The sequence below is a fragment of the Carassius auratus genome, chromosome 25 (genome assembly GCF_003368295.1).
Source record: "Carassius auratus strain Wakin chromosome 25, ASM336829v1, whole genome shotgun sequence".
Taxonomy (NCBI): Eukaryota; Metazoa; Chordata; class Actinopteri; order Cypriniformes; family Cyprinidae; genus Carassius; species Carassius auratus.
In genome coordinates this window covers 5,409,922-5,431,803 of record NC_039267.1, presented here as the reverse complement: position 1 = coordinate 5,431,803, position 21,882 = coordinate 5,409,922, and the positions used below count along the sequence as shown (strand labels likewise).

Genomic DNA, 21,882 nt, shown 5'->3' with positions numbered 1-21,882 from the left:
ATGACTGGGACATGATTTTCTTTTTGTTTTGTTATTGTGTATTTCATCTTTTAAACCCTACAATGATTTGATCGGCCTGGGAAAGTTGCACTTTCAGATCCAGTATCCCTTTTCTCAGAACTGTTTTGCCCATGCACTTGAAAGCATATAACTATGTGATACAAACTTGGGTTAAACTCTGCCTCAGTGGCCTTTACAGTAGTGTGCTGCAAAGATTTTAACTCCACGTTGAGAATTTCTCAGTGTTCAATCTCTGATGAATATGAAAACAATTCTCGGCGCACAGGCAGAACAGATCAACAGATCTTCCATATTGTCAAATTTGTCTGCTGGCTTTCTGCTGACAGCTCGGCCTCATAGCTCAAATCCCCGTGGAACATCTGCGCACTGATGCTCGTAGTCCTACCGACTGATACCGCGTGTCATTTCAAAGAAGCGACAAGCCGTTAGCTTGGGGAAACAATGGCATTTGCCTGCCTCCGAAATTGCAATACGCCACTGTTTGCATTAATGTCAGCAGCGTGACTCAAAGACTCTGACAGCGACAGAGGAGAGATGATATGATTTCTTTATGGAGCTCCCAGTGTCCACAAACAGAGAGGCTGCGGGTAAAGCGGATTGACTATCTTGAGGACAGAATGGTGGTTTTGCGTCAGCGAGCTGCTGTCTGCTCCACCGCTGGGCTGTTTGTGCTCTCTTGCGGTTAGTGAACAGGGAGTGACATATTGTCTCTGTGATGGAGACTTAACAATGTTGTGCACTGTAGGGGTCCGGCTACATACTGCTGTAAGTCAAAGAGCTTTTCAAGATTTACCATGCCATGGTGTGACCAGAGAAACAGAGAGATAAAGCTTTGCTTTAAAGTCTACAGTATCTATCTGTCTGTCTGTCTGTGTGCCTGTCTGTCGGTCTGTCTGTCTCTCTCTCTCTCTCTGTGTGTGTGTCTGTCTGTGTGTGTCTGTCTGTCTGTGTGTGGGTCTGTCTGTCTGTCTTTCTGTCTGTGTGTGTCTGTCTGTCTGTGTGTCTGTCTGTGTGTGTCTGTCTGTCTGTCTGTGTCTCTCTGTCTGTCTGTCTGTGTGTGTCTGTCTGTCTGTGTGTCTGTCTGTGTGTGTCTGTCTGTCTGTGTGTGTGTCTGTCTGTGTGTGTGTGTGTCTGTTTGTGTGTCTGTCTGTCTGTCTGTGTGTGTGTGTGTGTGTGTGTGTGTCTGTCTGTCTGTCTGTGTGTGTGTCTGTCTGTCTGTGTGTGTGTGTGTGTCTGTCTGTCTGTGTGTGTGTCTGTCTGTCTGTGTGTGTGTGTGTGTCTGTCTGTCTGTGTGTGTGTGTCTGTCTGTCTGTGTGTCTGTCTGTCTGTGTGTGTGTGTGTGTGTGTGTGTGTGTGTGTGTGTGTGTGTGTGTGTCTGTCTGTGTGTCTGTATGTATGTCTGTGTGTGTGTGTCTGTCTGTGTGTATGTGTGTGTGTCTGTCTGTCTGTGTGTCTGTCTGTCTGTGTGTGTCTGTCTGTCTGTGTGTGTGTGTGTGTCTGTCTGTCTGTCTGTTTGTGTGTGTGTGTGTGTGTCTGTCTGTCTGTGTGTCTGTCTGTATGTATGTCTGTGTGTATGTGTGTGTGTCTGTCTGTGTGTATGTGTGTGTGTCTGTCTGTCTGTGTTTCTGTCTGTCTCTGTGTGTGTTTGTCTGTCTGTCTACCTGTCTGTCTGTCTGTCCTATTGTTATATCATTATTTTTGGTTCATTTTTGATCTTTCTATCATTGATTCTATCTTTATGTTGTTTTATCAATCTTTCTGTCGCTCATTCTTTTGTGTGCTTTGATGTTTGTTTGTTCTGTCTGTCTTCTGTCTGTCCTACTATTCTGAAGTTTTTGGTTCTGTTCATCATTTGTTCTATCATTCATTCCATCATTCTATTATCGATTAATCATTCTGATAGAACCATTCATTCTATCGGTCAGTTTATATGCTGTTTGTGCTGTCTGTTGTCTGTCCTGTCGTTCTATCATTCTTTTTTGTTCATTCTGTCTGTCAGTCTGTTGTTTTCATACTAACAGTTGTTACATCTGTTGTTCATTCATTTCTATCCAAGGTCTCTGTCTGTCTGTCAATCAAAAATTCATGACATCTGTCTATCTATGTGACTCTGGACCACAAAACCAGTCATAAGGGTCAATTTGTTTGAAATTGAGATTTATGCATCATCGGAAATCTGAATAAACTTTCCACTGATTTAAGGTTGTTATTATAGGACAACATTTGGGGGTGCAATGATATATGATATGTACGGTAGGAAATTTACAAAATATGTCCATGGAACATGATCTTTACTTAATATTCTAATGATTTTTGGCATAAAAGAAAACTTGATAATTTTGACCCATACAATGTATTGTTGGCTATTGCTATAAACATAACCTTGCTACTTCTGACTGGTTTTGTGGTCCAGGGTCACATACTTTATGTTTGCACTACATATCATTTTTTTTCGTTCAGTATATTGTTTGTTTTATCATTCTGTTGTTTTATTGTCTGTACTGTATGTTGTTGTCATTCCTTATAGGGATATTTGACCAAGAATGAAAATTCTGTCATTAATTACTCACCCTCATGTTGTTCTAAACCCGTACAACCTCCGTTCATCAATGCATTTTTGATGCATTCTGAGAGCTCTCTGACCCTCCCATAGACAGCAATGTATTTAACACAATCAACATCCAGAAACGTAGCAAGGAGATCGTTACAATAATCCATGCGACATCAGGGGTTCAACCGTAATTTTACGAAGCTATGATAATACTTTTCTGTTTGCAACAACAACAACAACGTCACATGCATTATTTTATCAATCTCCTTGCTATGATCTCCTTACTCATTCAGTCTGTCTGTCCATCTATAAATTCATCAAAAATCAATTCTAAACTTTCAGGCTTATCTAGGGCCACATTATTTCTTTCTATTCTGAAATTACAGTCAAGTCACTGTTTCCTTATATTAAATGCAGTACATACTGTTTGCTACAGTACCACAATTCAGTTAATTTTATGTGGAACATTCACCAGATGGTCCGGGAACCGACTGTTTGAGTCTGAGACTACATACACAGCAAACATAGCAGTCTGATAGCTGAATGACAAGGGCAGCATTTAAAGCCAAATACCCCCATGTAGATAACAGGCCCAGTGCTGTTGCTCACAATGCATGTGCTTTCCACACCCGTGGTGTTGACATCGATCTGCTCGGTGTCTCGTCTTGATCCCAGCGGCGATGATAGCTCAGTCCATCGCTGCAGTGTGACCCCTATCACAAAGTCTCTGTGATGACTCCTATTGTGACGTGATGACTCGAAATTGGCTTGATAATATTGTTTGTGCAGATTCCACAAAGGAGACTGTTGTGCTGCACATGCGAAGGACCAAGATTTGTGGGGGGTGGGGGGGGGGGGGTTCAGTGGGTTTTCAGAATAGCAGTGATTAATGATGCGAAATGAGATGTTAGAATAGTATGTCTTCTACAGTGCTAAATGGGATTCACACAAGGAGAACATGAAAATAACCAATAATAGTTCTGGTTTTGGGTTTAGGGCTTTGTTTTGCTGGGTTAATTGGAGTGAAGTCATTCTTTGGCTCGGTTTTAAATTGACCACTTGATTTGGTCTTACACAACGTCACATGCACCAACGTGTAAATGCAGAAAGCAGAAGGCCTTTCTTTCTTTCTTTCTTTGCTAAGCTTTCTCTTAATCTTTAGCCCTGGCTTTTCCATCTCAGAAGCTCAGAAATGTAGCTTGCTCTCTGCCCATATTTCAAGGCATTGGATTTGGTGATATTTATTGGCAGATTGTTGCAAAGTCATTCATAATTATTCTACGTTCAGCCTGCACATATTGGATTGAGGAATATGGAGACTGCCGAATCAGCAACACTTTCACTGCTCATGATCACAATGGCAGGAATATATATATATATATATATATATATATATATATATATATATATATATATATATATATATATATATATATATATATATATAATATGGTAGCACTGTGCACATGACAAATGCAGAAATGAAATGCTACATATAATTTGTTTTTTTTTAATGTCAGATGTGTTTCTGTTTTTTCACAGGGCGGCTGTTGACGCTTTTGCTGCATTGTTAAGCTCAAGTAAGTGTCTTTTTGATTTAACTTTTGTGAACATAGGGTAACACAATCATGTTTCTCCCAGCATGCTTTGCTCCAGATAGCTCTGTCTCTTATTTACTATATATAGTATTATTTACTATGTATATAGTAAATAATATTGTAAATAAAATAGAGGATTAGCAGATCCATTTATCCATCCCAGTGCTCTTGTGTTTTAATGACGCTCCCTGCAGGTCATTCATCATCCTGCAGGGGGCGCTGTGACTCTGTGAGTCCCATCCTGCTCTCTCTCATTGAGAACACAGCCGCTGCACCTGTTGAAGCTCTGCAGTCAGCGAGCCTGTAATCACGTAATGCTCTGTGGGCCTTTTAGGAGCCTCCTCTAAAAGAAACACGTCTGGCCGGTGATGCCGCAATTAATTCTCCTCCGTCCGGCGAAGCTAACTAGTCTGTGCCTTTTGTCTGCACGCTTTTTACTTCTCCGGAGGACGTCGCGAGCGCTTGATCATCATCTAACGTGGCCGTATTTCCTCCAGCGAGCTTCACAGAAGTACTGTCATGTTTTCTACACATCAGATCTGCGCTGCGGCATTTCTAACAGTGATTACAAGACGCCAAATCTCCGGAGTTCACGATGACAAGACATTTCTATATCCGGTGACTTCATATTCCACTGTAAAACTCCTAGAAATCTTTTGGCTATATTAGCAGCACCAGAAATCCTTCAAAAAGTCCAAGTTCGATAGAAACCATCGCAGACATTAATATTTCAGATTGCTGTATTTGTGCAAGTCAGAGAACTGCAGTGTTTGTTTAAGTTCATGACTCCCTTACTGGGAGTTCAGGAGGGATTCAAGCCAAAGAAGTAGATACACAACACAGTTTCGGCTCTCCATTTTAAAATATTATTCCCAAAGCTTCGGAAATAGGCTTCTCAGAACGCTGTGAAAGTTTTGTTCTTTTCCCCTTATTTCCTTTTGTAATTCCATAAGCAATTGTTTTGCGCGCATGTGGAAGTAAATACCGTTGACCTTCATATCAAACTCTCCCGCCGATGGCCTCCATTAGATGCATTGAGTGCACAGCTCAATTGGCTGCTCTCCAAGCCCTTCATTAGAAGCAAGGAGACTTTGGACCGAGAGTCCTGCAAACTCCCTCGCATGGAGCCCCCTGCCCCTTTTCTGAGCATCTTTGGCTGGAGAGATTTATGGAAGAACCATCTGAATACTGAGATTGGAGGATTTCTCTTAAAACAAGGAGAGTGGAAATTCTTTTGATAGTTTCGCAGGCGGGCTTTCAAACATTGATTTAATAATGTCACTTCAATCCTGGAAAGAGATCAGTGGCAGTCACACAGTGAATCTCCTGCTCCGATAGATAGATAGATAGATAGATAGATAGATAGATAGATAGATAGATAGATAGCTAAAATGATAACCAAATTGAGCTACAATTAAAATGGCATTACAATTCATCAAGCTCCATTTGGAATAATACCAAATGGCCATTTAATGATAAATGTTTCCCATGCAAATGTTTTAGATGTTTGTGAAGTCCCAGATGTGGACTTGTAAAAACGTTTGCATAAGTCATGGGTACAAAAATACCTCTAATTATTTGTAAGCATGAACTGCAATATCCACTTCACCAGTAGCATTGTGAAGAGCTGTTTTCTGTTTAAAATGCTATTAGTGAATTTCTGAAAGCACAAAGCAGATCAACATGAAGTAGCCGGCCCCAAAAGACTCAAAGTTTAGTGCAGTGCAGCAAACATTTAGTTCATTTGAATAAGCAGTTTGGTTAAGGGTTTCTGCTGATAGATAAATAAGTGACTGTGTATATATATATATATATATATATATATATATATATATATATATATATATTTGCTTATTCTTAAGCACAAGCAATACATTCAGAGGGAATGGATGAGTCCAGTTTATTTGAATTTAAATTGTTTACTTATGTTTGCTATTTGTAATTACAAATATTTGTATATTATTATTTTATATTAATGTTGTTATTCATTTTATTTATTCTATATTTAATTTTTTATATTATCATATTTTTTATATTTACATTATTACAGTATATTGGATAAAAATACAGCCAATTTATTTTCTTTTATTTTACATGTTTTATTGTTATTTCTATTGATATTGTAACATTTTTATCATGATATTATTTTACATTTTTATCGTAAACATTATTTTTTATTTTGTTTGTTTGATTATAAGGCATATTTGCATTTTTTTATTTTTTATATAAGATCTCATTATGGTAGTATAAACTAAGTATTAGTTTAATCTCTAGCAGACAACAAACACACAAAGTCTTGAAACTCGAAACTTTGTCAAAAGTGTAAAAAAAAAAGTTCTAAATTAAGCGCTTGTATAAAACTCAGAATACTGTAAGAACAGCAATGATGTAAAACTTTTTATTTTTGGTCCATCTGAAGCTGTGACTACATGAGGTCGCTTATTGAATTCCTAGTGCATAGCTTATGTATATAGTAATGTGACAATTTTGAAATAAATATCAGAAGTTAATTTGGTTGCTAAGATACAGATTCTTAGCATTAACAAAGAATTGCATCGCTGGTGTTTTATTGCTTCTCATTCCATGTTCTCAATTAGAATTGACAGGAAAAGTTGCACATTTAAGATGGAAACCTAACTGTCACAGTAGGAGGAGGGAAAATATAGTAACATGTTAGATTCGATCTTCTTGTTTTTTTTTTACTGCAGCAGTCACTTATAATTGTTCACGATATACTGATTGACAACATGCACAATAAGGGCTGCTCTGAGACACAGCCAGGCTTACCTCAGGCACCAGACATGTCACTGGCTTAAAGAACAGAAATTAAGTCTTTTCCCAGAGTGGATCTTTCTCCGCCATCTTGTTTTTGATCTCATTTAACCTTTTGAAATCTTTTTGCTCTGACAGACAGAGTCACATGCTTTTTTGTTCCCTCTCCATCATCCCAGTGTTACTGCATTCTGTTGATGTGGCTCTTTAGTGCCCGAATGATGTATGTTCTTATTACATTTTATTAATAAACAGCACAACAGAGCGTGACATGAGAAACTGAGAGCGAAAGAGAGGTCAATTTGAATATGAATGATACATAGGGATGCTTCCAATAAATATTAGCCTGTTTCTAACATGCTAGCTAGCAAAACATGCTTCTTTTTTTTTTTTTTTTCTACCAAAAACAAATCTGGCATGTATTCAAATGAACATGGTGTTCTTTGTTAAATGGATTTCAGCCTCTTTGATGTCAGCCTCTTTAATTATTCAGGAGCCTTCTGGACTTGGAAGGAATGATAATGATGAATGATATGCATCTTTTTTGGTACATTAAGACCCAGACAAATAATAATGCTATTGCGCATGAGCAAGGTTTTTTATTTGTTTAGTAATTTTTTTCCTCTGCCTAGACTCGTCATAATGAACAAAAGTTGCATAATTTCTTTAATGATACTATTACTGTTAGCATAGCCCAGCTGAAAAAAAAAAAAAACCTGCATATGCTGGTAAGGTATGTTTTGACGCTGGGATGCTGGTTTATGCTGGTCCTTTTTGCTGGTTTATGCTGGTCCTTTGCCAGTACAGCATAAACCAGCAAAGGACCAGCCAAACCCAGCATCCCTGCATCGAAACATACCTTACCAAAATATGCTTTTTTTTTTTCAACAGGGAGTTTTTGCCAACAAAAGTGTAGCACAAGATAAATATGCTGCTAAACTGTCTTTCTGCGCATACTGTACCACACATACGTCTGCAAGATGTCTGTTAAAGATCTCTTGATCTGGAAAGCATCTGCTGTCTACAAACGTCTGACAGATGTCTTTCAGATGTCAATTTTACATACATTCTACAGTAAATCATAAACATCTTAAAGACATCTATTTGACATCTAAAAGGAAACGTCCTATAGACATATTGCAGATGTAAATGCAAATGTCAAATAGATGTATCTGAGTTGTACGTGTGCTACCAGGGTAGGTAGTGAATCAATTTGTTCAGATGATTCAAACAGAAATGATTCATTTTGATTCAGAGTTTGTCATCTTGTTTGTTTTTAAAGCAAACATGTATAGCTTTAGCTGTTAGCATTTTCTAGTGTAGCTTGCTATGATTAGCCCTTAGCTCGGTAAGCTCTGGTTGTTTGGTAAGCATATACTAACAAAACATTTTAGCCTGTCAGACTGAACATCTTAATTTCTGTAAATAAATTTTCCATCAAGTACTGGTGTAGTACATCTAAACATGCTGCTAACTCATGTTCTAGTAATTAATTTTTTCATTTTGTAACACTGATTAATTTAGTTTTGATGGTTTAATTTAGTGATTCTGATTTCAAACAAAGGATTTACCGATTCCCAAAGGTCTGCGTGCATTATTTTGTCTTTTAATAGCAAAATATTTAGTTGTAGGTTTAAGAGTTTGTAGTATAGCTAACTACTGTCATTATTATTAGCATTTAGCTTTAAAATACCTTATAGCTTTTTCAAACACTGTTTGCCAGAAGTTTTTATTTTACAAACATTTTAATTGATATATACTTGCTGTGAATATCAAGTCAGCTGTTTTTCAGTAATATTAACTCTGGCTAATGTAACCTTACCTTATGAATTTATCTTTGTTTGGCAAACTGTTTTGGCCTCACGTAAAAAACAAAAAGCAAAATTAAATTTCTTATTAAAAAATTCTGGATTTCCTAAAACTTGCAAATAAATGCTAAATGTGTCCGCATTTTTACTTCTTTAGAGAGAATCTTTAAATGTTTCATGCAGACTGTATTATACTGTATTATAAAAATACTGAATGTTCTCTTTATGTTCTTCTAAAGAGGTCAACTGTCGGACTGCTGTTGCGAAAGGCTACATCGCGGATCTTTTGAAGCTGTACGAAGACTGGCACAACAATGACGTCAACCTTAAGAACATTCCTATCCGTAGAGCTCTACTTCATTGTCTGCAACGTGCCACCAACTCAGCTGTGGGCAGAGACGCCCTGGTCGCCGAAGGTGGCATTAGTCTTCTCTTCCAGACCACTCAGGTGATATTTCAGTCTACTATTTGGTCCCAAAGTTATTGTTATCCCCTATCCTGGTATTTTTGCTACCTTCTGTACTTACATTTCTCTATTCCTAATGCTTTTATCATTTCCCCTTTTGAATCACATTGATTTTTTTATCAGCCTTGCTAAGTAAACCGGGCCCAGTCATTACCAGATGCTCTAACTGTCTGCTAATGTGCCGAAAAAAGCAAATTTTAGCTTCTGATGCATTTTTTGCCCAGAGGAAATGTCACTTGGAAATCCCATGTAGCGCCTTGAAGTGTTTCTAACCGGTTTCATTTCATCTGAAGACCTGTTTGGCCATGAAAGGCCTCGAATCTCTGGTGGAACCCGCGATCCAGCTGATGAGAAAGTGCAATCCCAAAGTCCCTCTTCCACTGACCTCAGATAAGAGCGTCTTCAGCTTTTCTCTTCCTGGGAGGCCTGTCGATGACTGGGATGCTGATTTAGGACTTTACGGTAAGGTTTATGTTCCCTAGGTTTTTAAGCAAGGTTCTTTATTACACTGCCAAACACCCAACAGTTACTATTATTCTCCTCTCACAGTGTGTCCGTAAGGGACACAGAGTCTGTCCCACTAGAGATATTTAGCCTTCACACACTGCCTCTGGCTATTAGTGCCTGTCAAAGTCCTTATCGGCCAGGCCAAATTTGCCGTTGTTATCAAATAGGCGCTGGGCATTTAATGACTCTAGAAAATTCTTTCAATGTCAACACAATTTATTCAAATTTTCCTCTATTAGACTTCGATACCAAGAATAGTGTAATGTAGAGTACGTGAGTTGGATCAGTTCAGAGTGTTTATATCCAGACCACTCATTGCTTCCCTCCGAGCATCAAATTGCTTTTCATGAATTAATACAATTATAAACAAACATATAAGACTGGATAAAAACAAAAACAAAAGGTTGATTATAATTCACTGGACACATGACCATGTCTAGATCAAAATCTAATTAAAAATGTTGACACTTTACAGCTACTGAGCAAATACATTTTCCCTGTCCGGAAACAATTTTTCTATATATTACTCTACATTCCAGAAAATCAGTCATACCTGACTATGAGTAGAATCGGGTCAAAAATCATTCTTGAGAAAAAAAAAAAAAAAAAGAACACGGACGATTTGCATCAATATGTCACATTTTATTACATAGGATGTTAAATGCTATTAAATATAAACACCATAAATCAGTATTGTATATAAAATATAGTAATAAAAAATAAATATTATAATTTCTAAAATTGTATTCCTGAAATGCACCTTGCTTAATTCATTTTATAGCCATGCAAACTCCCTAAAACTGTGATTGTTCAGACCTGTGCTGTGAAGCAAATGTCAACACCAGTCCTTGTGAAAGCAGGCAATGTGAGAAATCCCTTGTTTTAAAACCAGATTCAGAGGCCATTTTGATTTGAATGCGTTTTTCCGAACAGTCATGTTATGCTGTACAGCAGTATTGCGCATAAATTAACTACCGTGCCACCCTCTTTTAGCAGACGTGTTTCTTTTCGACTAGGTCATCAAATGCAAATGCTCTCTTTAAACAAGGTCAGAACCTGTGCAGCAGTAAACAGAGCAAAGGAAAACAAAAAGCGAAGACATGCCTGGCCAGAGAGGAGCAGATTGCTCTTCGCTGACCCACAATAGTCTATATTCACTTGTTTTGCAGGGAGCTCTGAGGTGGTTGCCCAGGCAACCCTGCCCATCGTGGCTGCTCGACTCAATAGCGCATTGTGAAGCGTGTTTGCGTGCACGTCTGTTTGAACTTACCACATGTGCTTCGCTAATACACCAAAGCCCAAGAGTGCAGATTATTGTTGTTGATGTACACACACTTTTCACACAATAACTTGTAGAATCCAGACACCACGCGGGAGTTTTCCTGCTGGGATGTGCTCACTAATGAGTTTCCCACTGCTTTTATCTCGAGCAAGGAAGCCAGAGAGCTGGGAAGGCCGATATCAGACCGAACGCAATGATTATCTGTTTATCGTTAAAAAAAAATTTTGTGTGGTTGACTCGTTATACCTGGCGGAATGATACGTGTTTCCTGCAACCCACCCTGCTTACTAATGAAGGACTTTCTGCAGGTTTTTAGCACGGTTGCTAACATGCTAACCGCTAACATTAGCTTCTTTACTGACGTCAGATGCTTCTAAATGGAAAGCTGTGTGTGGTGCGAGTGCTCAGTAACACTGAGCCTATTTGCTGTTAAGTCTGGCCAGACAGATAAGATGATGTTAATCTTCAAGACGCCCAGATTCGAGAGGACTTTACCTTTAGCACTTCCTTGTCACTTCAGTTCGACTATCTTATTAGTTTTAAGCTGTGAAAATCACAGGAAAACACCCTCAGGGATTGTAAGATATTACAGCGGTGGTTTAGTATCATCTCTATGTTATATATACAAACCCGGTAAAAAAAAAAACAATAATAAAAAAAACCCCATCTTAAACCAGTCTATGGCGGTTTGCTGGTTTTGCTGGCCACTACGCTGATCAGGCTAGCCTGTTTCGATGGTTTTCGAGGGTGTTAAAGCACTTAGAGGCCAGCTGAACCAACTAAGACTATAGCTTTTTAAAAATGAATTGGCTTCTTTTAACAGCAAATTACCTTGTAAAACTTAAACGTGGTTTTGACATGTTAGCAATGCTGCCATTAACATTATTAGTGCTCATAAACTGGGTTGTATTACTTCACAACCTCACACTAAAATATATTTTTTTTCTAAATATATTTACTCTGCTTTCACGCCAAATCAGATACCTTGAACGCCATTTTTTTATAAACATTTTTTTTTATATAACCAGTCATTTGGTTTAGCAGAGATAGTTGTAAAATGATAGTGCTTTTAGTGTTCTGTTTTGATCTGCAGTCATCATATCAGATGAAAGTCTGTGAAGCGTATTCAGCAGAGGGTCTGACTACATTTATTTCAGTTTCAGTTTATCTCTACAAATGAATATTCAATTAAAGAATCAATGGTGTGTTTTAATAATAATAATAATTATTATTATTGATATATAATGTATATATTTATATATCAATGTATAAATGTATACAATATATCAATAATTATTATTTGTATTTGCTATATACAGTATATAATAATATATGTATGTATAAAATATACTGATATAATGTATACTGATATAATATATACTGCTATACAGATACTATATGATATACTGATTTAATACTAATTGTATAATATATAAACCGTATAAAATATAATTATTGATAAAAAGATGAATGTATTTAATTAAATAACACTATTATTTAGTAATTTATCTAAATTGGACATAAACATATAATGAGCATTTTTTAATAGTTTTCTTATTTTTCAATTGAATTAATAGATTTTGAGGGGAAATATGTTTTAGCTGAATTATAATACTTTATTAAGTGTATTTTTATTAATTTTAATGAAAAGCATTTTAAAAAATTGTTTTATTCCTTTATTTTGAGGGGAAGTATGTTTAACCCCTTACTAGTAACCCCCCTTTTTTGGCATGGAGACCGAAATTACATACCCAAAATAAAAAGGTTTCTGCTCATGATTCTTTCTGACTAGATAGATAATCAACCTTTGTTCACAAAGCTGACACTTTAAAGTTTACTGTTCAGGAATCAGAATCACTCAGACTGTTATGATAATAGAGATATATAAGCTCAAACATAAAAACAAAAATAAAAATATTAAAAACATATGTTTTAAATGTATTTAAAAAAATGTTGATGTAGGAAATGAGTTTGAAAACACAGTGTAGCTAAGGCCACAAGTCTTCCAAGACTTCATAAAAAATTTCATAATCGAATCTGTAAAACTGTGAATTTTATGAAATATTTTCTAAGGCCATGTCATGTGTGTTTTTAGAGAAGGCTAATCAGATTGATTTATGGCCCTTGTCATCTCTGTAAGATCTCACATGTAAACTTTCCTGTGCTCTTTGTGTATGTTTCACTGTTGAAAACTGCCCGAATCATGATTGTATTGTTCTCACCAAACGGTTCTTTCACACCTCCGCCAAGTATGACACATTATCCGCATTATTCTTTTATCATTATTCTTTTGTTTTTATTCCACCTTTATTAGCCTTGATTGTGGTTTTTCAGGCTTTACAAAGCAACAAAGCAGCGATCTCACTTCAGTCTCTCTTTGCATTTAGCCCTTATTTATCAAAAGTCTTACTATAAAAATACAACAAAACATTTTCTTACGACCTTACGTGAATTATTGAGACAAAAATGCATTATGAAGAAGAAAAGCACCTGCTATTAGTAGCATTGGTGCTAACGTTAGCATCAAGCTACATCTGACAATTTATGAAATTATTAGTACACTTTTACTCAAAACTCACTTTAAACCCCGATCGAGTGTTTATAATAACTTCCTTTAGCGATCAGGGGTGGAATTTGGTCGTTTACTGTTGTAAAAATATGTTATTTGTAGCCTTTTTCATCGCTGCACAAGTTAGCATTTCCGATGTACATTTTCGATTTTTTTTTATAAAAACGCCCCAGATCTCAAGAAATTCTCATACCAAGCTTTACTATCGTAATCGCGGGTTTATTATTCGGATATTTTGTGTGTACAGAGGTGTTTCAGTGTTGTTTTGGCCAGATAACTACCAGGAAGTGTGCAGGAAGCATGTGACACGATGTGGCGGTGTCCATATATGACACTGTAAGATTGACGTTTGAAAGACCCAATCAGAGTCTGAGTCACACACCGCACGAGCTGTGACTACTGCACGCACACAGAGATCGCTGGGAGAGGCTGTTTATCATCTGATCGCATAAATCCGTGGAAAATGAATAGAAATGACGATTCTGTCTGAAGAAATATGAAGTAAACATCAGTAAATATATCCATATATCTCCGCAGATATGCATCTTTGGTCTGTAAATCCTTATTGACGCTGTTCAGTGAGTCTATGTGAACACAAATAAACCGCTCTTGACGTGACTGAATATGAGTGAGTTGTGAATTTCTATTCAAAATGTGGCATAATACGGATTTATTATTTTGCACTCCTGACATAAATCACTAAATATCTGTCACTGCAACAATGTTTTATCAAAATATTGGTCAAATATCGAAGCTTGAGTCTTTAAACTTTCCATTGATGCACAGTTTGTCCAGATGAAGTAAGACAGTGATGTTTAATGTGCTGTGAAAGTGAAACAATAATAAACTGGGGCCGTCAGCGATGTTTGCACGCAAAGGGGTTAAACTAAATTATACTTTATACATTTTTATTTTATCTAGAATGGATGGATGGATGTATAGATAGACAGACTGCCATATTTTGTTCATCTTGACATTTATGTCTTAGTCTTATATGTTGTTTATCTGTCTTTCTTCCTTATTGAAAGATGGCAGTTTAGAAGATGACAGTGAGGAAGACGAGGAGAACGAGGAGCCAGACAACAGGGACTACGTGAGTGTTTTGAGATGTCTTCTGGAGGAAGACGTGAGCGGCACCTTCAACACATGCATGCGCGCATCACGATCGTGTGTCGTAATTTTGACAGAGCAGACGATGTGAGCGTAAATTCCACTGATTCATTCTCCCTCCTAAAATGTGATTGAAGAGCGGGTCCTGCGTGTGACAAGAGACTGACACAAGCAACTTCCTGTTCTCACATAACTTCAATAATAGGTCCCCTGATTCAGCCATAAATCAATGACTTCACAATCCCTTTTCTGCTGAGACGCCAACACCAAACCAAAGCGCTGCTTTCCTCTTCAGATACTGCTAATGCATTTCTCTGTTTCCATGTTTGTTCCCCATCATCTTGCCATAACAGGGTGCTTTATGCCTACTCTGTAGTGCAAATGCATGACTTTTACATTTTACAACTACTGTATTGATTTGATTTGACAGTCCTCAAGAGATGCTACTTCACTAGTATCAGATGATAAAATAGGCTTAATTTGGTTACTGATAACACATTTTTAATCTCAAAAATAATATATAAAATACATTATAATGTTTTTTTTTTCTTGGTATTTTATGCCATTTTGAAATTGTATTGGACAGTCATTTGGGAAACTTTGTGGAATGCCCTTAAAAGATGCTAACTTTGGGGAAAAAAAAGATAGATAGATAGATAGATATATGAACTCACACACACAATTTTTTAATAATCTTTAAATTAGTTTACCTTTTCTTGGGCCAAAAAAAAAGACTGAATACACATTTTTTTTTAATAACCTTTAAATTATTATTATTTATTTTTTTACAGAATACTTTTTATTTATTTTAATTTAACAGAAGTAATCAAGTATTTTTAAAATCTTGGTATTTTAAAAAACAATTTTTTTTGTATTTGAAAGACTCATTTTAATGGGAATCTGCAGAAGAAACAATACACACACGCACACACACACACACACTTTTTAAATAACTTTTGTAAGTAAATATACATATAAATATACATTTGTTTTATTTTCTTGAGCCAAAAAAAAAAACAAAAACAATGAATACACAAAATTTTTATATATATAGTATATAAAGTATGTTTAATAAAATGTTATATTGCCATATTTATAAAATAGCTAGGCTTAAATGGACACTTGCAATTTAAAAATAATTTAATTTACTCTTTGTTTTTTGTTTTTATGTCAAATACATGTTAAATGAGTACTTTATTGGAAAGTTATTCAGATGTCTCTAAAAACCATGGAAAACGTGTTTTTTTTTTTTTTTTTTTTGGCTGGCTTAATAGGGACGCTACCTGATTTCTGTTTCCTAGTGGCACAGAATAGAACCGCACAAATTTTGTTCCTATGTATGTGTAAGAGTGACATTTACAACACAGCTGGAGGGGTCCCAGGTGAAAAATAATTCTATTAAAAATATACTTTAATAAAGTGTACTAAGTATATTTTTTACATTTTGTACTATTTTCGTCAAATCCAAGTATAGTTAAGTGTATTCAATTATGCATTAACTTCAACTTAAAATCTATTTGATTACACTTCTAGTGTAAATAGTATACTAAAATGGAACAACTATTTTTAAACTTCAAGTGCACTGAAATATACTAATGAAAATCAAGATTCATGAGCAATTAAGCACACTAACAGTACAATTGAATTGTATTGACATTCTAATGGAAATACACTTAAAAAGGCATTGCAGTGCAAATTATAGTTGTGTTTAAGTACATTTTGTGAATACTGCTATCATACTTATAATTACCATAAACTGTTAATTTAGTATGCCGCTGTAACATTTCAAGTGATCTACAAATGTACTTCCTAACTATATTTAGTGATTTTAAAGTGTCCCACTATGAAAATAATAATGTTTTTGAAGTGAAGTTCAATTACAACCTAAACGTCATAGACACGTACTTTCAGTGCAATGTTATTATAGTTTAAGGTAGAAACAAATTGAAAGTACATTTCATTTGTAATTTTATCCCCATTTTGTTATACTTAAGCATGAATGTTGGTATTACACTACAAGTGTATTCTATTACAATTCAGTTCAAGTAGATTAAAATCAACAGATTACAAATTGAATTTCAGAAAATCTTCTTTATTATTAACACAAAAGTAACACACAAAAGCAGATATTTGCAAAAGGAGGTACCTTGAACAGTCGACTATCTCTGAAATGCCGGGAACAGAACAATGGCAAAACAACTTACTACAAATGCATATCTAGCTCTGACTTGAGTTACTAGAGGACTTGTAGCTCTTATTGCTGCACTTCCTCCATAGAAGGGCCCGGATCTCTGCCACCTCGGTGTTGGGGATTCGCTCGCTCACTGCATCTGTGAAAACAGGAAAGAGACATGGGGATGAATTAAAACAGGATAGACAATGCATAACATTGAAATACAATCATTGATGATAATGGATTTGTTAAATCAATCATGACAATGGATTTGGATTTATAACTATGACATTACTGTACCTGTAGAGAGTTCAAAACAAAGTGGTTTGTGATATCCGGTTCGCGAACGAATCATTCAATGTTACCGGATCTTTTTGAACCAGTTCACCAAATTGAACTGAATCATTTTAAACGGTTCACGTCTCCAATAGGCATTAATCCATAAATTACTTAAGCTGTTAATTTTAACTGTTAACTTACACTCGCTCGGAGTTAAAACAAACCAATATCCCGGAGTTATTCATTTACTCAAACAGTACACTGACTGAAATACTGTGAAGGGAGAACTGAAGAAGAACACCGAGCAGAGCCAGATAATGACTCGTTCACGAATCAAGAACAGTTTCTGTCAGACGCGTTCGATTCAAGAACCCAGGAGCTGATGATACTGCGCATGTGTGATTTAGTGTGAAGCAGACCGACACACAGAGCGTCTGAACCGAACTGATTCTTTTGGTGATTGATTCTGAACTGATTCGGTGCTAATGTTATGAGCCCAGGTAAACTGAAAGCTGAATCAAGGGCAATCATCGCCAATGACGCCATTACGTCGAGCGCAAAAGAACCGGTGAATCGTTTTCTTCAACCGGTTTACTGAATCAAACTGTCCGAAAGAAGTCAATGTTTTGATCGTTATCTGGCTCGGCTCGGTGTTCATCTTCATTTCTCTCTTCACAGCAGTTCAGTCACTGTACTGTTTGAGTACATGAATTACTCCGGGATATTGGTTTGTTTGAACTCAGAGGGAGTGTCAGCCACATTAAAAAAAAAAAGTTAACAGCTTAAGTCATTTGTGGATTAATGCCTATTGGAGACGCGAACCGTTTAAAACGATTCAGTTCAATTTGGTGAACTGGTTCAAAAAGATCTGCTTACATCGAATGATTCGTTCGCGAAACGGATATCACAAACTGCTGTGTTTTGAACTCTCTCTCACAACAGACACGGAAGAGAAGACAATGCTGAATAAAGAAGTAGTTTTTGTTATTTTTGGACCAAAATGTATTTTTGATGCTTCAGAATATTCAAACTGACCCTCTGATGTCACATGGACTACTTTGATGATGTTTTTCAATAGAAGGACTGAGAGCTCTCGGACTAAATCTAAAATATCTTAAACTGTGTTCTGAAGATGAACTGAAGGTCTTACGGGTTTGGAACGACATGATGGTAAGTTATTAATGACAAAATTTTGCTATTTTGCTATAACTAACCCGTTAACAGTGGGATGCATGTCTTCAATACATAAAGTTGACTTCAGGACCTCAATGACTATGACTGCAGGTGTATGGGAGGGTTTAGATGGTGGCAGAGATAACCCTGGCATCACTAGCATACATATACACCCACCCACCTTTCAGAGCCTTTAAACGGTCCTCATCCAGTTCAACAAAAACTGCAGGCACTGTCCCAGGCCGCTGAGACTCCACCTGAGGGATGGCGTCCTCCTCCTCCTCACTGGTGTTAATCACCTATGCAGAAAACATCAGCCTAATTACCTTAAACAACAATGTCAGCTATACACTCCTAATCATACACATGCCAAAACACAATTTTAGTGGTGCGAGTAGAAATGAACAGTTCATACACTCTTGAATAGTAACTAATTTTCACAAAAATGCAGTTCTGCTACAATAGCAAGCTTTACCCTGAGCACCAAAGGCATATAGGTTTGTAGCTTGTGTTTGGACTTTGGTACTAGTACATAATTAAATTCAAGCACAAAGTGCGATAGTACATGCATTTCAGCACAAATAGGCTATGATCCATCACTGTAAACTCTGTAAAATTTTCTGGGGAACACTGCACATTTGATGAAGTCAGTTACATTTTTAAACTTACCATTTTTCGTTTTTTGGGAGGATCAAAAATATCACAACATGTGTCATCAGAATCAGACTCATATCTAGCAGGAGTAGAACGGAGTTGTCTTGTAGCTTGCTGTTTGAGGTCCCTCTTGAGCTGTTCGCCTATCTTGGCCATCTGTGAACCAGACTGACAACATACATCTTGTTTAAGAGAATGATTTTGAAAATGTCCACACCACCACTTTAATTAATGTCACACACCGTCGAGGAATGTGAACAGCAAATGAAGATATATTATTCAAAATAGACCAGATAATATAAAATATATTCAAATAGAAAGTAGTTATTTTAAATCGTAAAAATATTGCACGATATTACTGCTAAATGCAGGCTTGGTGAGCAGAAGAGACTTCTTTAAAAAAACCAAAAAAAGAAAAAAAAACTTAAGTTACGATCAAAAACTTTTGACTGGTAGAGTAATCTCTCTTAAAATACCTTACTTTTATCATGGGTTATGATAATCAAAACAGTCCTGAGCTAGAATGAGCTTTGATCTCTGCAAACCAAATTATCACTTTAATCAAATATTTAATAATAATAATAATAATAATAATAATAATAATGTTTAATACCGTAAAACTGCTTGATTTAAATAAAAAAACTATAGATGTGACGTGAATGCTTTACTGAGCTCGTGCAAACATCCACATCAGTGTAAGAAGATGCATTTTTAACTGCTACTTTCATACTACTGTGAATTTTGTTTGTTGTCATTTCGTTATTGAAAGGAAAGCGAGTGTCATATTTTCATATCCAAATGCCATTCTGTTCGGCTTGGTGCATTTCTGACATAGTAAAAGAAATGGACGCAGCGACCCCATTGGAACTCAACTGAGGCAAGTGAATGGGAGTCAATGGGAATGCTAATGTAAGTGACGTTCTGCTACAAGATGGTGGCACGTGGCCGACTTCAACTTCCGGTCGACTTCCTTGGCGCCTGGTTTCTGAGTGCGGTTTCTCTTCTTCTCTTGAATTGCATCGAGGGGAGCTGAATTACTGTCTTGCGCAACAGTGTCACACTGGTCAAACCGCATTAGTGCATGCTCTAAATTAGGTCAAAATAAATAAAACGGCTACTTGACAACAAAAATATTTGTCAACAATTTTTTTTGACAATATTGTCGACTAATCGTTTCAGCCCTACTGGAATCACAATGTTCCATAGCTGTTAAGTCATAATTCAAACTTACAGTCATTCCTTGCTTCACCACCCCCTTCTCCTGGCCAGACTGACTGGAAGACCATATATCCCCCCATTTGAGAAAAGCGACACGCTTCTGGACTACTTTGTAGTTTTCTGTGAAGACACATAAAAATACAAATACAGTGTGACCTTTTAATGAGAAAAAAAAAAAATAATTTCAAGACAGCAATGTCACTGTCATTTAATGTATTTGTACTCTACTTTCATCAGTATTAGGCACTAATGTCCATCCCTCTTGTACATTCAAAATGTCTCCTTGACACAACTTTATTTGTCCTATATTTTAGCCTGTTGCACCTTATACATGTGTTGTCCCCGACAACCGAATGACTTTAGTAACTTTGTCTTAACTAATTATCAGAATTTGTATTAAATGGTCATGCTGACGCATGAGGCATATCGACGACGAATTCCATTATACTAATGTTACTAGCTAAACCTTCACTAGAACCTAAGCCAAACACTTCAAAGATAAGCTATGGGTCTGTAAACGCTAGTGTTGGAGCGTTCTCTGTAGGAGGACTTATTAATTATGGCGTTTTTCCATTACATGATGGTACCTGCTCGACTCGCCAGTAACGTTACGCTACATGACAGTAGTCGGTTAGTTAATGTTACAAAAAGTATTCCGAATATTTCAAATGTTTCAGAACTTACCCGCCATGAACAGCAGTTTGGCTGCAACCGGCTTCGGATCTTGCCTGCGTTTAGCTGGCAAAATCACCTCTATCCAGCCTTCCTGGGACTGGATGTCTTCCTTGCAAATCACTGTAACACCAGCATTTATATATGCATCCTGTATAATAGATGTACTCTCTCCAATAACGGAGCCGTCAACGAAATAAAACAACCCATACATGGTGCTAACTTTACCTTGTTACCGCCTGAGTTTCAGTGATGAATTTCAAACATTAACCGTTACTATATGGCTACTGGAGCTAATTGCCTCCAAGACTTCTACATAGTGATTGGATGTCGACGATGCTGCGCACACTGATTGGATGTGGTAACCGACTGGGGGGTAGGTCCAATTCCTCGGTCCATTAGTAGCCATCTATTGCTTAGTAGGGCTGTTCGATTCCACAATTTTTGCAATCGCAATCCTGGTCCTGGAATCGAATGGAACGATTCCTCACTGTTGTTTTCGATTATTTATTTATTTTAGATTAAAAGGAACCTAATCTCACCATGATGACTGTAGGATAGGTCGTATAATGTATCCTTCCTATAATATGAAGCTGGAAAAAAGTTTTTTCAGCTTTGCCCGTGAAATTAGTCATAGCCCAGCTCAGCAGGGACATGCGTTTATGGGATGAATTAAATAAGACATGAAGTATCTAAATAAATGTGCTCAGTTCAGCTGAATGATGAAGTTTACTTTGTATACTTTGCATAATATTAACAAACCGTAGCTACACTGAAACAAAATAACCAGAACATTAATGACTGATAGAGCTCTCAGATTTATTATGTATTATTTATAATTATCATTGGCTGATAGAAATGTTTATATATATATATAAAATCATTGTACACGTTAATAAATTATACTTTGTATTACAAATAAACTTACATACTAAAAGTACACAAAATTACCACTATACATTTTTATATTTTAACATATTTTATGAGAGTACTCTGATATGCAACTAGAAATACACTTATTTTAGAGTG

At 36.5% G+C, this 21,882-nt stretch overlaps 2 protein-coding genes across 4 annotated transcripts in view; one reads left to right on the top strand and one right to left on the bottom strand.

Moving 5' to 3' along the window:
- LOC113043076 (cytosolic carboxypeptidase 4-like) overlaps positions 1–21,882 on the top strand; it is a 200,452-nt gene that overhangs the window by 75,126 nt on the left and 103,444 nt on the right. For all 3 annotated transcript variants that reach the window (XM_026202202.1, XM_026202203.1, XM_026202201.1), the window contains exons 7-10: positions 4,115–4,152; positions 8,990–9,198; positions 9,510–9,678; positions 14,603–14,667. In XM_026202202.1, coding sequence (XP_026057987.1) covers positions 4,115–4,152; positions 8,990–9,198; positions 9,510–9,678; positions 14,603–14,667 — 481 coding nt within the window. The remainder of the gene's footprint in view (positions 1–4,114; positions 4,153–8,989; positions 9,199–9,509; positions 9,679–14,602; positions 14,668–21,882) is intronic.
- Positions 16,070–21,656, bottom strand: LOC113043079 (uncharacterized). Its single transcript, XM_026202208.1, has 5 exons — positions 20,866–21,656; positions 20,195–20,301; positions 18,979–19,131; positions 18,491–18,608; positions 16,070–17,014 (listed from the first exon to the last, which is right to left on the bottom strand). Exons 1-5 carry the CDS (start codon positions 21,065–21,067, stop codon positions 16,902–16,904), a joined length of 693 nt encoding a protein of 230 aa, XP_026057993.1. The 5' UTR covers positions 21,068–21,656; the 3' UTR covers positions 16,070–16,901.

Coding starts and splice junctions, on each gene's coding strand:
- LOC113043079 (XM_026202208.1), bottom strand. CDS start 21,067: ATGTATGGGTTGTTTTATTTCGTTGACGGCTCCGTTATTGGAGAGAGT. Junction 18,609..18,978: donor CTCCCAAAAAACGAAAAATG/GTAAGTTTAAAA, acceptor TTTTCTGCATAG/GTGATTAACACCAGTGAGGA. Junction 17,015..18,490: donor CCGTTTAAAGGCTCTGAAAG/GTGGGTGGGTGT, acceptor CTGTTTTCACAG/ATGCAGTGAGCGAGCGAATC.